Source organism: Acartia tonsa, chromosome 2, assembly GCF_053477335.1.
Source record: "Acartia tonsa isolate MP-2025a chromosome 2, ASM5347733v1, whole genome shotgun sequence".
NCBI lineage: Eukaryota > Metazoa > Arthropoda > Copepoda > Calanoida > Acartiidae > Acartia > Acartia tonsa.
The window spans coordinates 41,376,343-41,389,842 of NC_137261.1; the positions used below are offsets into that span (position 1 = coordinate 41,376,343).

Below are 13,500 nucleotides of genomic sequence, written 5' to 3' on the forward strand. Positions count from 1 at the left end.
AAAAAACAAGGATGACAACATCCAAAGAAGCGAAGCTCTGAAAGGATAGGACAAAATGAACATTAACACTTGAGTAGAGTGTCAGAACTGATTAATCAAAATATAAATGTATTAAAACCGTACGAAACAAAATTGTAAGTAGATCTGTTGAAAAACTGCTTAAATGCTGGATATTGTTTAAGGACATACTTACATTTTTAAGACATGATTAAAGAGATGCCTCGCTTACAACAATGTATTTTGTTGTCCTAGGAATCAGTATTCCAAGAATCAGACCAATCGGATAATTTTATCACATAAAAATTTGTTGTTAAAAAAGTTAAAAAGCAACATGTTTTAAATGTACGTACGGACTTTCTGGTACCGATTATAGCGTTGCTTCGCTTTCTAACTCGTACAAAACTCCAATAGGAATCATCATGCAAAGTTTGAAATCGATAGGACAAGTCTGACATGCCTAAAGAGCTATCTGTTACGGAAGTACGGACGGACCTACCCTAATTATAGAAAAGCTTCGCTTTTAAAAATACTGAAACTTAGAGATGTAAAATATTATCAACATCTTTAAAAACCAAATTTGCTTTCATACATCTTTCATGAATAGTGGCTAAATTTCTCTAATAAAAGGTTAAGGTAGAAACTATATGTATACCAAACAATATTCATGTAAAGGTGTAATTATAGACCAATTCTTTTTTTACAGAAGGTAAACTACATTTTATATTTGTTTGTAGGATTGAGAAATAGAGGGATATGACAAAAAAAACTATTACTCCTCTTTTTGAAACTTATAATAATGTAATAAAACCATAATAAATATTTTTAAATCTATGTAAAGTCGATTAATAATGATATTTTTCTATTGACCTACATAAAAAAAATCTGAAAGTAAATTATATGAAATTAGTTTATTTTTAACATAATTGATAATTCCATATGATTTTGTATAAAAACATATATTATAAAACAATGAAGTAAGTATAAAACTGACATAAATAAGTCTAGGTTTCATAAGAGCTGATTTTATATGTATCACAATTTTTTCAACTAAAAAAATATTCTTAAATTTTACAAAAAAAACAAAGCCTTCTTTATATAAAAACGAAAGAAGAAAAATGCTTAAATTATTCTGTTTAATTGGAGTATAAATAAAAGTGTTAAAATGCACATTAAAAAAAACAGATAAAAGGTAAATAAAGGTAAAAGAGTAGAGATATGACACTAGTAGAGAAACTATTGTTTTCACTTTCCTTTACATGCCATATCCCTGAATGATAGATAAAATCCCAGAAATACAGGGATCTTAAGGGATAAGACAATGGACGATAAATAATGTACATACCCAATGCAATGCTGATAAAACAAAACTATTCCATCAATTAATTATATTTATTGGTGGAAAAAAAAATAATATTTAATAAAAGTACCCAAAGTCTAAACAGAGTTTTTTGCACCAACAAATGAAAGGGTATGTTTGATATATGTGTAAATTACCTTCCCTTCCTGAAAACACAGGGAGGGAGGGACATTGGGGTGTTTATTGTACTAGCCCACAAAGTTTTAAAATAACGTTTTCTTATTCGTTGACTAACAACTTTGGGACCGTATAGAATTTTGATTGGTTGGTTTTATTAAGTTTAGTGTTAATACGCTTCAGTCATTCATTGTAATCTATAGAAGGGGTAATTTTGTGTATCATCAATAGTGATGTACATCATTCTATCGTCTTATCTCTTTAGATCCCTGATATGTACATGAAACAATTTTTACTATATTCACTCACTATATCAAACTAGATTTCACGTGAGATCTGACATTCTTGAGAAATGTGCTGAGGGGTGTCCCGCCAGTTCCTTCATCCTCCAGGTGCTTTGGCTGACCCACACCTGAAATATAACAAAATAATCATCATGATTAAATTGTAGATCTGATTTGAAGTTCTATTTCTATATTTCATTACTAACCAGAAATAACTTTTGATAAATACAAAAAAATATTAGATTTAAATTTCACATAATTTCATAAACAAACAGGTAACCTATAGACAATAGACATACTTAGTTAGCTGACTGTAAATTATTTTCCAGTATGGCTTAGAACCGAATGATTTCCGCTGGATTAAAATCGGTTCTCAACCATATTTATATAATCATGTTGAGCTTCGTATTACAGACAAAATTCTACTATTTTTGATGAAATTTGACTTCAGAATATTAATATGTTTCTTCAAGTTCTGACAGATATATTTTCTTTAATCCGACTGTCCGATTTTTAAAGCTTCACTTTTGTTGATGTAGTCAATCTTGATACATCATATCAAACGCATTAATTTTACAAGAATAATTTGTGCAGTTTGCTTTCAATGTTGCTCTAAATGTTGATTTACCTGTATTTTCTGGCATTTGATTAGCAGTCTCTTTGGAAGATTTGAGAAGAGCGTCGCTTAAATATACAGAAATTATTTCTTCAGGGATGTCAGGAGAGGGACAAAAGACAAAAATTAAGTCTTTTATAATTTTGTTTTGGTAAAGGGTATTTATGTATCAAATGTATCAAGTTAAAGCCAAAGTTAAGTTATGAGCAGACTATATGTGCTTTACTAATTGTATTTTACCAAAGACTTCATATTAGTAATTTTAGGCTACTGATCTGCCCCATCCCCGAGCTCTCTACAAAGAAAGCCACTGGAGGAAAAGACATCGAAACTTTTTATTTTGCAAAAGGAGGTGGATTAAATTAACTGTAGGATATGTGGGGTTAAATTGGCTCCACTTTATTTCCACATACCACCAAAATAATGTGAGCTGGGCTGAGACAGAGTATGCACTTATTTGACAAAAATTTTAATAGCCATACCTTGCATTCAGAATATTCTCGTTATTTTTGTTTTGTTCTCTCAGTCTTGTACTTGGAATTATTATGTATCTAAAATGTACTTTGTTCATTAGGATATTAAATTCTAAAACTATCAAAGATGCTATTTACCATTGGAGGGAGGTGTACTACTGTTTCCCCCTTGCATCCCCCAAAGCCATCTTACTCTACAAGTCAGTCAGTTCTTGGGTCTGTGTAGTTTATTCAATGCAATGAAACTTGTATTTGAAGGGCATTATAATTAATCAATCATAGGCCGAAATTTTTAGATTTCAGTAAGAATAATGATCCCACCGTTCAATGATTGTCTTAGCAGAATATGCTCAGAAGAGAAAAAATACAGAGTATAACAACCACGGTTTTACTTTTTTTATTGAACTTTATCGTTGTCCTTTAAATATCTTAATTAAACATTAATGAAGCTTAATAACCCTATCTATTATATAACATGTAAAATATTTTTTAAAAAAACTATTATTCTTTAGGTTACTCCGGTTAAAAGGTGCTGAAACAAAAATGTAATAATTAAATTTACCTAGCTGCCAACACTAAATGCTGACTTCGAAACTTTTCCAATGATTCTAAAATACAAATATACAAAAATGATATCAAGAAATAAAGTAAACTTCCCTAAAGAGAATTTTATTCAAAAAGAATTTCTGTCATGGGCCTTACCCAACCATAATAAAATTATATACATATACTAGCGGCTTCGCCCCTAGCCTCAGTATCACGGGTGCAACAACCATCAGTTAAAAAAAAATAAAAAAAAAAGGGTGGGGGATTTTTGGTTTTTTTTTGGGGGGGTTGTGGGTGTCATACCCCCCCAAGAAAATAGCCTAAAACCACCACAGGACCAGTAGGTATATTCCCTGAAGAGTAAAATCCAATCGGTTCAGTGGTTACCGAGATCTTAAGGGACGGACGGAAGGACGAACAGACAGACAGATAGACAGAAGGACGGACGGACAGGCATAATTCTACTTTGTATTAAAGATATATATATTTATTCAAATTTACCCAAAGCAGAATTGTAAGATCTTTCTAGTTTGCTATCCTCCGTTTTCTCACAGTATTCCCTAAAAAAACAAAATTTAAAAACAAGAAATATTAAAAATAGCTTATGTCATTTGTACGAAAATAAAATTCATTTCAAAATCATTGTTTTGTCGGTCAAATTTTAGCTCTTAATCAGGTTGGAAATCTGTATTTTGTATTACACTACAAAATATTTTTTAATTTGTCTGATATAAATGTTTTGTTAAAGTCCGAAGTCCATGCCTGGTTTGCTAGCCGTCATGTTGGCAATATTAAAAAAGTTTAAATTTTCTGTTTCGTATCAATTTCACACTTAACAAAAATAGTTTTCATGCCCTTTGGAAAAAAAAGATTACTGTCCTTTTATGTAAAGACATAAAAACCTCTACCATATAGAAATTTGCTCTTTAAAATCACCTCAAAATCAATAAAAACTAACCAAAAGATTACCAGTCTTGTAGCCCTATTATAGCTATAACTTACTTACACGGACGGACTATTTGGCAGAGACAAAGCTACAGAAACGAAAACTTGTAGAACAGCCTTTGAGTTTAAAAAACCTTACCTTATGCTTGGAGGCTTAGCCATGTCAAGGATAAGTTCTTCGTGATTTGAAAGCATATGTTTTCTCATTGCTCTAAAATAATTTGTTTTTTTGTACATTTTCAATCAAACGCACATATTTTTCAAGCAGCTTATATTGCCTTTAAAAAAATGACGTCAAAAAATATAAATAACCAATGATAGACCAGTATATATTTTAGTTGATTAATGGTAAAATGTATACTTTCATTGGCCATTTGTATTGTATGGCGTCATATTTTTTATAGACACTATAAGATGCTTCCATCTTTTTTATTTAATGCCTATGTTATGGAATTTCAATTAAACTTATTAGTGCAGTCATTAGGAGATCTTGTACCCTTAATCAGGGAAGCCATGTTTCTACAAATCTATACCTGAGAAAATTTCCTTCTGATCCAGGATGTGTAACATCCAGACCAGCATCAATTATCTGGATGGATGGGGACTGTGCTGCGCTTCCTCCGCAATATTCAAAGGTTCCAACACCCTATAAACATTATTTTGATATTTTAAAGTCTTATTTTAAATTGTTTAGAATTATTGATTGTAACTAAGCTGGAATACCTCGATAATATTCAAAGAACATCATGTATGTAGATTAAAAAAAATACTATCAATCTTTAAACCACAAAAACCCTGCTGCATACTGTTTGTGATTTTTAACAACCTGTAAATGACTAAGCTGGGATACCTCCATAATATTTAAAGAACATTATGGAGTTTTTTGGGGTGATTTACTATCAATCTTTAAACAAAAATAGCCCTGTTTTTTATTTTTGCATTGTTTATTACTTTGTTCTAATATAAAGGAAAATTAAGTTTTTATTATTTGCTTGTCTTTTGCTAAATTTTAAAAATACAATTTTCAGGCAAAAAGGATTTTAACTGATTTAGCCTGATTAAAAATGCGTGATTTTTAAGTATAGCTGAGAACCGGTTTTCATCCAGCGGATATTAATCGGTTTCGAGGCCATACAGGAAATCTTTAATTTAATTTACCTCATATAATATTCCCCCGGGAAGTAAAGGATTGTTCTTCCAACCTTAAACAGAAAAAGTAAAGATGGGATCATGGAAAGGAAACGAAGAAGCGGATCCTAACCCTGCGGGGCAATCATTAACATTTACCTAACCTAACCTAAAAAATTCGATCAAAAGCTATTGTGAAAATACGACAAATCCCGCTACTTCCAGAATCGAAATTATGTGAAGCTTTAGAGTATAAAACGGGGAATTATATTTTTATTTTCAATTCGGCTTGAACTATTTTTACAAATTTATGAAACAAAAAAATGAACAAGATATAACATTATGAATAATAATAATAATAACCTGAGAGTAAGGGTCTGTGTTTAGAGTAGAAGAATTCAGGCCTACAACCTGGTGACATCCTACATAGAAATATCAATATATCTTTTTAGATAAAATTCAAAAAAAATTGTTTTAGTTAAATTCTTTATTTTACTTAACAGAAAAAAGCATCATATTCATATGTACATTATTAATCTTTTATAGAGAAAAAAAAATAATATAAATTAAAGTATTATGGAGCTATATTTAATATTTTTTTCATTAAATTCATATTAATTTAAATTCACCTTTTTAAAGACTCAGTCATTTTAACTAAACTCTCCTCTACCTCAGTCAAACATGATATCAACATCTAAAAATGGAATATTAGATTACTAGCGACTGTGCCCCTAGAGGCCTTGAGGTGGTGAAGGGGTTAGGCACCTCCCGTAGCGGGACAAAGTGTCTCAAAATTCAACTATGTGACGTCATAAAAATGAGGGAGATGAGAGGAGATTTGGGAAAGAAAACCCCTTAAAAAGATATTGATAATACCTCATTTTTATTATTCACATAGCTGATTTTTGAAACACTTTGTCCCGCTACCACTCCTTCCCCCCCATTTCAATTGTAGTTTTTAAAAGAAAAAGTTTGACAACATTGAAGGAAGGGAAAAACATTAAGTTATATACAGTTGCGCTGCCTAGCAGGACTTTACAATTTTTTGGGTATTTTTGGTAACTTCTCTTGGGAGATGGTGGTACCCTCTCCCAAAATAGCTATTAACCTTCCCAGGACCTATACAAAGCTAAAGGAGAACTATATCGGTTTAGCGGTTAACAAGATCCTTCGGTACACAGACATGCAAAGAGACACACAGAGATCCTGATACTTTTATATAAGGATTATCGCTCATTACTTATGTGTTTCAAAAAACATATTTTACCGTTTTTTTGCTTTCGTGGTCCTTTTCATGAACTAGTGCCTTCTTTGCTCTTCCTATTATATGAATTTTGTTAAAAATAAGATCACGCTCTCATTCAAAACAGCAAGAATGATAGTTTCAGTAGCAAAGCTTATGTATAATTCGTAATATTCGTCCGTCAATAGTAACCGGTTGACAATTTTTTGTTCATTGTTTTTTTTCTCGACTGCTTTTAAACTTATATGTCTATAATTTTTTTTTAAATTTTGTAATTATAATTATTTTCTTTAGTAATTTATATGTTTATCATTAAAAATTATTACCTAAAGCTTTAATTGCTTGAACAGACTGTAACTCAATGATCAGTGGAATTATCATGAACACCTCTAAAATAACATTATTAAAGAAGGTGTATTAACTTTTTTACTTTTTATTTAAGATAGCTAGCCGGTTCTTTTAGTAAGTAGTAGATGTAAAATTTTTCATAGAATTCAGATATGCAATCGTTTTTTTTTTGTAGACCTCTTATATTTTAAGTAATTTAAGTGGTTTTTTAAAAAAGGTACTAAAATGCAACAAAAAAAAGAAAGAAAATGGCCATTATGAACAAAAATAGTAAGATCTTTAATTTGACACCTTACTTTTTCAATTCTGTCAAGTAATTATTGAAAAAAACGATTTTTTTAAACCCACGAGAATAAAAACTTTGAACTAAATTTTATCATTTCCCAGGCATAAGAAATAGGCGTTATATATACTGTTAGAATGAGAAAAATATTACAAATCCATTCTAAGCAAAATTGAAATAAAAAGTTTACAATATAGTTTATAAACTACAATAAAAGGAATTATATGAAAATATTATATTATATTATACAGGCAACCACCTTATTTTTTGAATTGAGAATAAAAATGGGAAGGGGGTAAAGAGGGGGTAACTAGGGGATGACAAAAGTGTTGCCTGTACAACAAAATACAATAGGCCATTTTTTCATTTTGTATTTTATTACTTTTTTTCAATTTTGCTTACAATGGATTTGTAATATTTTTCTGATTCTAAAGGTATATATGAACCCATATTTTTTTTACCTGTGAAATGATAAAATTAAGTTCAAAGTTTTTATTCTCGTGGGTTTAAAAAAAATCAATTTTTTCAATAATTACCTGACAAAATTCAAAAAGTAAGGTGTCAAATTAAAGATCTTACTATTTTTGTTCATAATGGCCATTTTTTTCCTTTTTTTTGTTGCGTTTTAGTACCTTAAAATCGACTTATTTAAAAAAAAAAACTTAAATTACTTAAAAAATAAGAGGTCTACAAAAAAACCGATTGCATATCTGAATTCTATGAAAAATTTTACATCTACTACTTACTAAAAGAACCGGCTAGCTATCTTAAATAAAAAGTAAAAAAGTTAATACACCTTCTTTAACTCAGAAAAAGATCAATAAAAGATAAACTAGCCCCTAGATGCCTCTGGGGACCATTATTTGTGGGGAGGGGGGAGTCGATTCCCCACTAGCAATTGTAGTATTTAAAAGAAAGAGTTGAATTTTTTGTTTGTTTGGAGTGGTCATTTTTTCTAGGGCGATTTCTCTTGGGAGGATGGTAGTACCCTTCCCCGAAAGAGTTATAAACCCTCACAGGACCTATGATAAGATAACCTGTAAAGGATAACTATATCTGTTCAGTGGATATCAAAATCCTTTGGTACACACAGACAGACACTCAGAGATCATTTACTAATTATAAGGATTACATAATAGATATACCTAAGTCTCTGGAATCGTCTAGGGAATAAATCAATTTCAAATTTTCCAAGAAAAATCCTTCTATTCCTGAAAATGTATAAGAATATGATCCAAAGCAAAAAGTTTTTTTTTAATTGCAAAAGGTATGTTAATTTGACTGCTGATTTTTTGTTTGTTGAGATACCCATTTTTAAAGAGCATATAGTATACAGATTATTGGGTCCGTCGGTCTTTAGTTCATTGTATAAAAGACATAAATTTAATTTTTTTTATCTGCATTATATCCGTTTTTCCTTTTCTCACATTTTTATGACAACTAAACATATGCTCCAACGATAACTCACATTGGTTGTTTCGAACATACATGTTTTTTTTTACTTAAAGTTGAGAAAAAGTTTCCAATAAACTTTGATAAAAACAAGGATGACAACATCCATAAAAGCGAAGCACTGAAACGGTAGGACAAACGGACATTAACATTTGTATAGTGTTAGAACTGAATAATCAAAATAGAAATGTATAAGGGTCGAACCAAAATTGTAAGTAAATTTGTTGAAAAACTGCTTGATACAGGTTAATGTTTATGGACATACTTATATTTTAGGACTTGATTATAGAGTTGCTTCGCTATCTATCTCGGACGGACGTACGGACCGACCCTAATTATAGAAAATCTTAGCTTTTTAAAATAGGAAAAACATTTTACCTTTGTATTTGTGTATCATCTTGTAGTTGTTTAGAGAGGCAGTCATATGAACTATTATTGGTGGTAAACCTAAGAAAACATATGATTCTTCATTTGCCTTTTATGCTGGCTAAGTATATATTAGTGATTTAGAGTCAATTTTTAATTGTAAAAGAAGATGTTAGTTAATATGTATTCCAATATTGCTTCGAAACCGATTGAATCTTCCCCTGTAATAGAACCGGTTCTCAGCCAGACTGAAAACTCATGTATAGCATCAAATTACAGACATTTTCCAAGATTTATAAAATAAAAATCATGATAAATACCAGTTTTGTAATTTTTCTTTTAATATCTGTGAAGAGCTGTCTATAATATGATGCGATAAATAACTATTCCCTGTAAATAAAAAATTAATTTTACCTATTTTCTTCGATACTTCATTCCATGGTATAGCAATCTAAAAAATAAAAGCATTGATAAGTGAGTACCAAAACAGTCACATTTATTTCCTTAAATTTCTAATCACCCGAAACCATTATTGCAAATTTTGTAAGGGCGAGTTGCACTCAAACTGAACAGTCAACTTGTCAATTCAGAGGCTAGACTCGTAGTTCTTCACCGCATACCCGTGGTACAGTCTAGAGCAGCAGACAACCAACCCTTTGTCTGGAGATCATCACTGTGCATGGTAATGAGTTGCGCCTGTTTAGGACCAACGCATTCCCCCTAATTAAACCTTTTATGTCATGTGCCGAACAAAGCGGGTAGGTACCATTTTTGACGTCTATGGAATGACGCGTCCAAAGCCGTTACAGAAATACTATCATGAAAATGGGTTGCAAAATTTAAATATCACTTACTAAATCAAGCAAGAACCTTTTTACAAGGACAAGATAGTTACAGATGTATGTATATATGTATAAAGAGTAACTGCGCTACTAAAAAATTAATACCTGCTTTGGTAAAACATTTCTTGGCTTTTCTGGATTTTCATGAATATAACTCATTCCTGTGAAAAAAGTAGGTAAGTAATAGTTATTTCTTGCATCGTATTATAAACGGCTTTCCGCGGATATAGAATGTACAATTAAAAGATTAAAACTAGTTTTTTTAGTCCCGAGGTGCCGAAGGCACTCGCTAAAAAAACTGGTTTTGATCTTTTGATTGTACATTTTTATATTCGTAGAAAGCTGGATATAATACGATGCTAGACATAGTTTTTTTTCGGATGGATGAGAACTGGTTCCTATCCACCGGATTCGAATGAATACGAGAAAAAAATTTCTAATTTCATATTTCTTTATTTGCCAAAGTTTAGATTTTATTATTAAATACTATTGTTTAATCTAGTGAAAGGCTAAACCATTCATATGATAAATTTAAGATATCAGATCAAATAGGTTTACCACATACATATTTAGTTGGAAAAACATTCTGTTATTTTGTTTAATTCTTATATGTATACAAGTAGGACTCTGCATGTTTGTAGCTTAGGATCTCGCTGACTTCTCCTTTACAGTGAAGCTTTTTTTTATTAAAGCGGAAATTAAAATTAAAAGACGACGCATTCCCATCCCCCTATCCTTCTTTCAAGTGCCCCTGGAGGCCAATAGCGGCGTAGCTACTAGTAGATAGTAAGAAGATAAAATGTTACCAATGCAGGAAAGAATTGTATGCGCCAGAAAGAGTTCTTGTCTGAAATATTCGATATGCAATAATGAAAAATCAGCATATTTTACATCATTTGTTAAGAAAGAGATTTTCTTGCAAATTTTTTTAATTTATATTGATGTTAATGTAATAAATGTTATAATATTTTAATTGTTTATTTCTAATTTTTTTTCCTTTGAAAAATTTCTATAAAACCCTGAATGGCATAAATTCTGGATAGATATAAATTTCTTTTTACGTATAGACAATTGTTTCATAAGTTACAATTTCATACTAAAAAAGTAAAGCTCATCTGGAGAACCCAAAACTCTAAACGCCCACTTGTGGATATTAGGCTAAGTAACAGACAACCAACCCTTTTTTATTGCACGACCTTTGTCTGAGAAGTCCTAACTGTACATGGTAATGATTTGCGCCTGTTTATGGGCTAAGGCATTTTCCCTACTTTAATTATTTATGTCGCACATCTGACATAGAAGCAGAAGGAACAATTTATATCGTCTTAAGTTATGACGCAGTGTTGGGCTGAGATTCGAACCTATCACCTTTTCGACGACGAGCGGATGCGCTGCGTGTTGAACCACGTTGGCGGGTTAAATAAAAGCAAAGCTATTCTATAAGTCTTATAAGTAGCATTGTAATTCTCACCTGTCCAATTTGCCATCTATTGGTATGAGAGGCATATTTTTGACAGCATCAAAGATTCCATTGGGTTTCCTGTTTGTAAAAATTTAGTTCTTAGATTTTACAAATTTAACTGCGTTTATTGAAATCTGTAATGTTAATTGATTAAAATTCACAATTTTGGGAAGCATAGTGCCTATTTTTTTATTTGAATATGAAACATGTTTTCATTGACTTTTTCATCTTTGTTAATAAACTAAATTATGATAATAAAACCTTCTAAGCTTCTCCAGGTTGGCAGCTATTGTCTCCCAAGCTCTAAATCTGTCCGGTAAATTCTAAACTTGAGGTTTTAATGTCATCTTTTAAATGTATGATATAGATAGATTAGTTGTTATTGGTCTGTGTGTTTAAAGTTATTGTTTGCAACCTGAAGTGCAAAGCAGTAATCTAAAAGGATAAGACGATGGCCGATAAATTGTTACACATTCCCAATTTTGATACAATGGCCGATAAATTGTTACACATTCCCAATTTTGATACAATTTTGATACACTAAATTACCCTTTCTTTATATTACAGTTATTGGTTAAAACGTTAAAACACTCAACAGATACACCAGCCAATCAAATTTAAAAAAATCCCCAAAGATGTTAAGCTAACGAATAATAAAACTTTGGGGACTGGTGTAATAAAAAGCCCAATGTCCCCTTCCTCCCTAAGCACAAGGACTTGTGTGTACTATGTAATATGAATGACAAATCGTCTTCCTTAACTTATTTGTACTATTTCAGCTGTGCGTGTGTGCGCGCCAAGCTACAGGGATTTAAGGATAGGTGAAAAAATAATATTTGAATAAATTTTATTATTCTAACCTGTACTGGATATTTCTCAACAAAACCATAAACCTCATCAAAATTATATTTCTTCAAAGAAAAATCCATTGTTACTTTCTGTAATTTTTTTAGTTTTAAATAAAAAAGAGAGATGATAGATAGATGTCGAAGGTGAACGAACAATCTCCGTGTGCATCTAAATCTTAACTTCAGAGAATCAGGGCTACTGCAACAACAAGAGAGAATAGCGACTGAAGAATATAATTTATTATAAAGGAGCTTCGCTACTGAGTTCAATAATGTAGTGTTTACATTGCATGCATACTTAAGAGCGGACAGAATGAATTTGGAAGGTCAAAAGGACAGACACATTCATTTATAGAGTGGCTACACTACCAGAAATGAAAGAATCACTAGAATTAAAGAGTATTTTTACTACCTGGGATTATTATTTGTTTATGGATTCAGGGATAGGGAAATAGAGGATCAGTTCAACTTTGCATAAGAGGAGATAATAGTAGATAAAATAAATCTACATTCCTTTCTTTTACTTATTATTTATTAGCTAATGAAAGCGTAAACTAACAAGTACAAAATTGAGGGAAATAGTAATTTTCATTACTTGGTTTATTGCCTTCTGTCTTACCTATACCCTACATAAGTAATATGATGTTTGTCTGCCTGTTTTTCCCCTAAGATATCGGATCTTTAAAAACTATGATTCAACTTAAAATCGTCAGTATTTATCAGAGCTCTCAAACAATATTTAAAAAAAAAGATGTTTTATCCGTTATTTATTTTTCCTTGCATTCCTGGTATCTGTTGCATAAAATTGTAAATCAATGATTTAAAGAAATTGAAACGTTTGCATTAAAATTATACATTCGTGGTACATCAATATTCGTTTTGTAAGTAAAAAGTAATATAAAAATGCAACTAAAAGCTAGTAATTAACTTATGAATATTTTATTTTTTTAAATTTAATTGTATAAAAGTTTTAATTAATGGCTTTTTATTCAAATAAATTAAATTATAAAGTAGATACGTTTTCAACAAACTATTAATCACTACTTAATATATTGTGCAAAAAGTTGTTTATATCACTAGGTATATGTTGCTAACTTTTATTTATTTACTTTAAAATAAAAAATAAAAACTTGTTCTCCTTGTCAAGTCTGTGTAAGACTAAGGACTGTGTTTAATAATAATGTGCTTGG

The 13,500-nt window shown here is 30.7% G+C and overlaps 1 protein-coding gene across 2 annotated transcripts; it reads right to left on the minus strand.

The window, feature by feature from the left end:
• Positions 1 to 1,781: 1,781 nt before the first annotated feature.
• Positions 1,782 to 12,429, minus strand: LOC145311874 (indoleamine 2,3-dioxygenase 2-like). Of its 2 annotated transcripts, none has more exons than XM_080150894.1 (20): positions 12,323 to 12,429; positions 11,724 to 11,785; positions 11,472 to 11,540; positions 10,807 to 10,847; positions 10,106 to 10,161; positions 9,573 to 9,609; positions 9,171 to 9,239; positions 8,486 to 8,551; positions 7,036 to 7,098; positions 6,734 to 6,786; positions 6,096 to 6,160; positions 5,830 to 5,888; positions 5,497 to 5,540; positions 4,872 to 4,984; positions 4,478 to 4,549; positions 3,895 to 3,953; positions 3,410 to 3,455; positions 2,857 to 2,925; positions 2,387 to 2,442; positions 1,782 to 1,886 (listed from the first exon to the last, which is right to left on the minus strand). In XM_080150894.1, exons 1-20 carry the CDS (start codon positions 12,389 to 12,391, stop codon positions 1,783 to 1,785), a joined length of 1,272 nt encoding a protein of 423 aa, XP_080007020.1. In that variant the 5' UTR covers positions 12,392 to 12,429; the 3' UTR covers position 1,782. The 2 variants fall into 2 exon arrangements, with proteins under 2 accessions (XP_080007020.1, XP_080007021.1); XM_080150895.1 differs by having other exon boundaries at positions 11,724 to 11,790; positions 12,323 to 12,402.
• Positions 12,430 to 13,500: the final 1,071 nt, after the last annotated feature.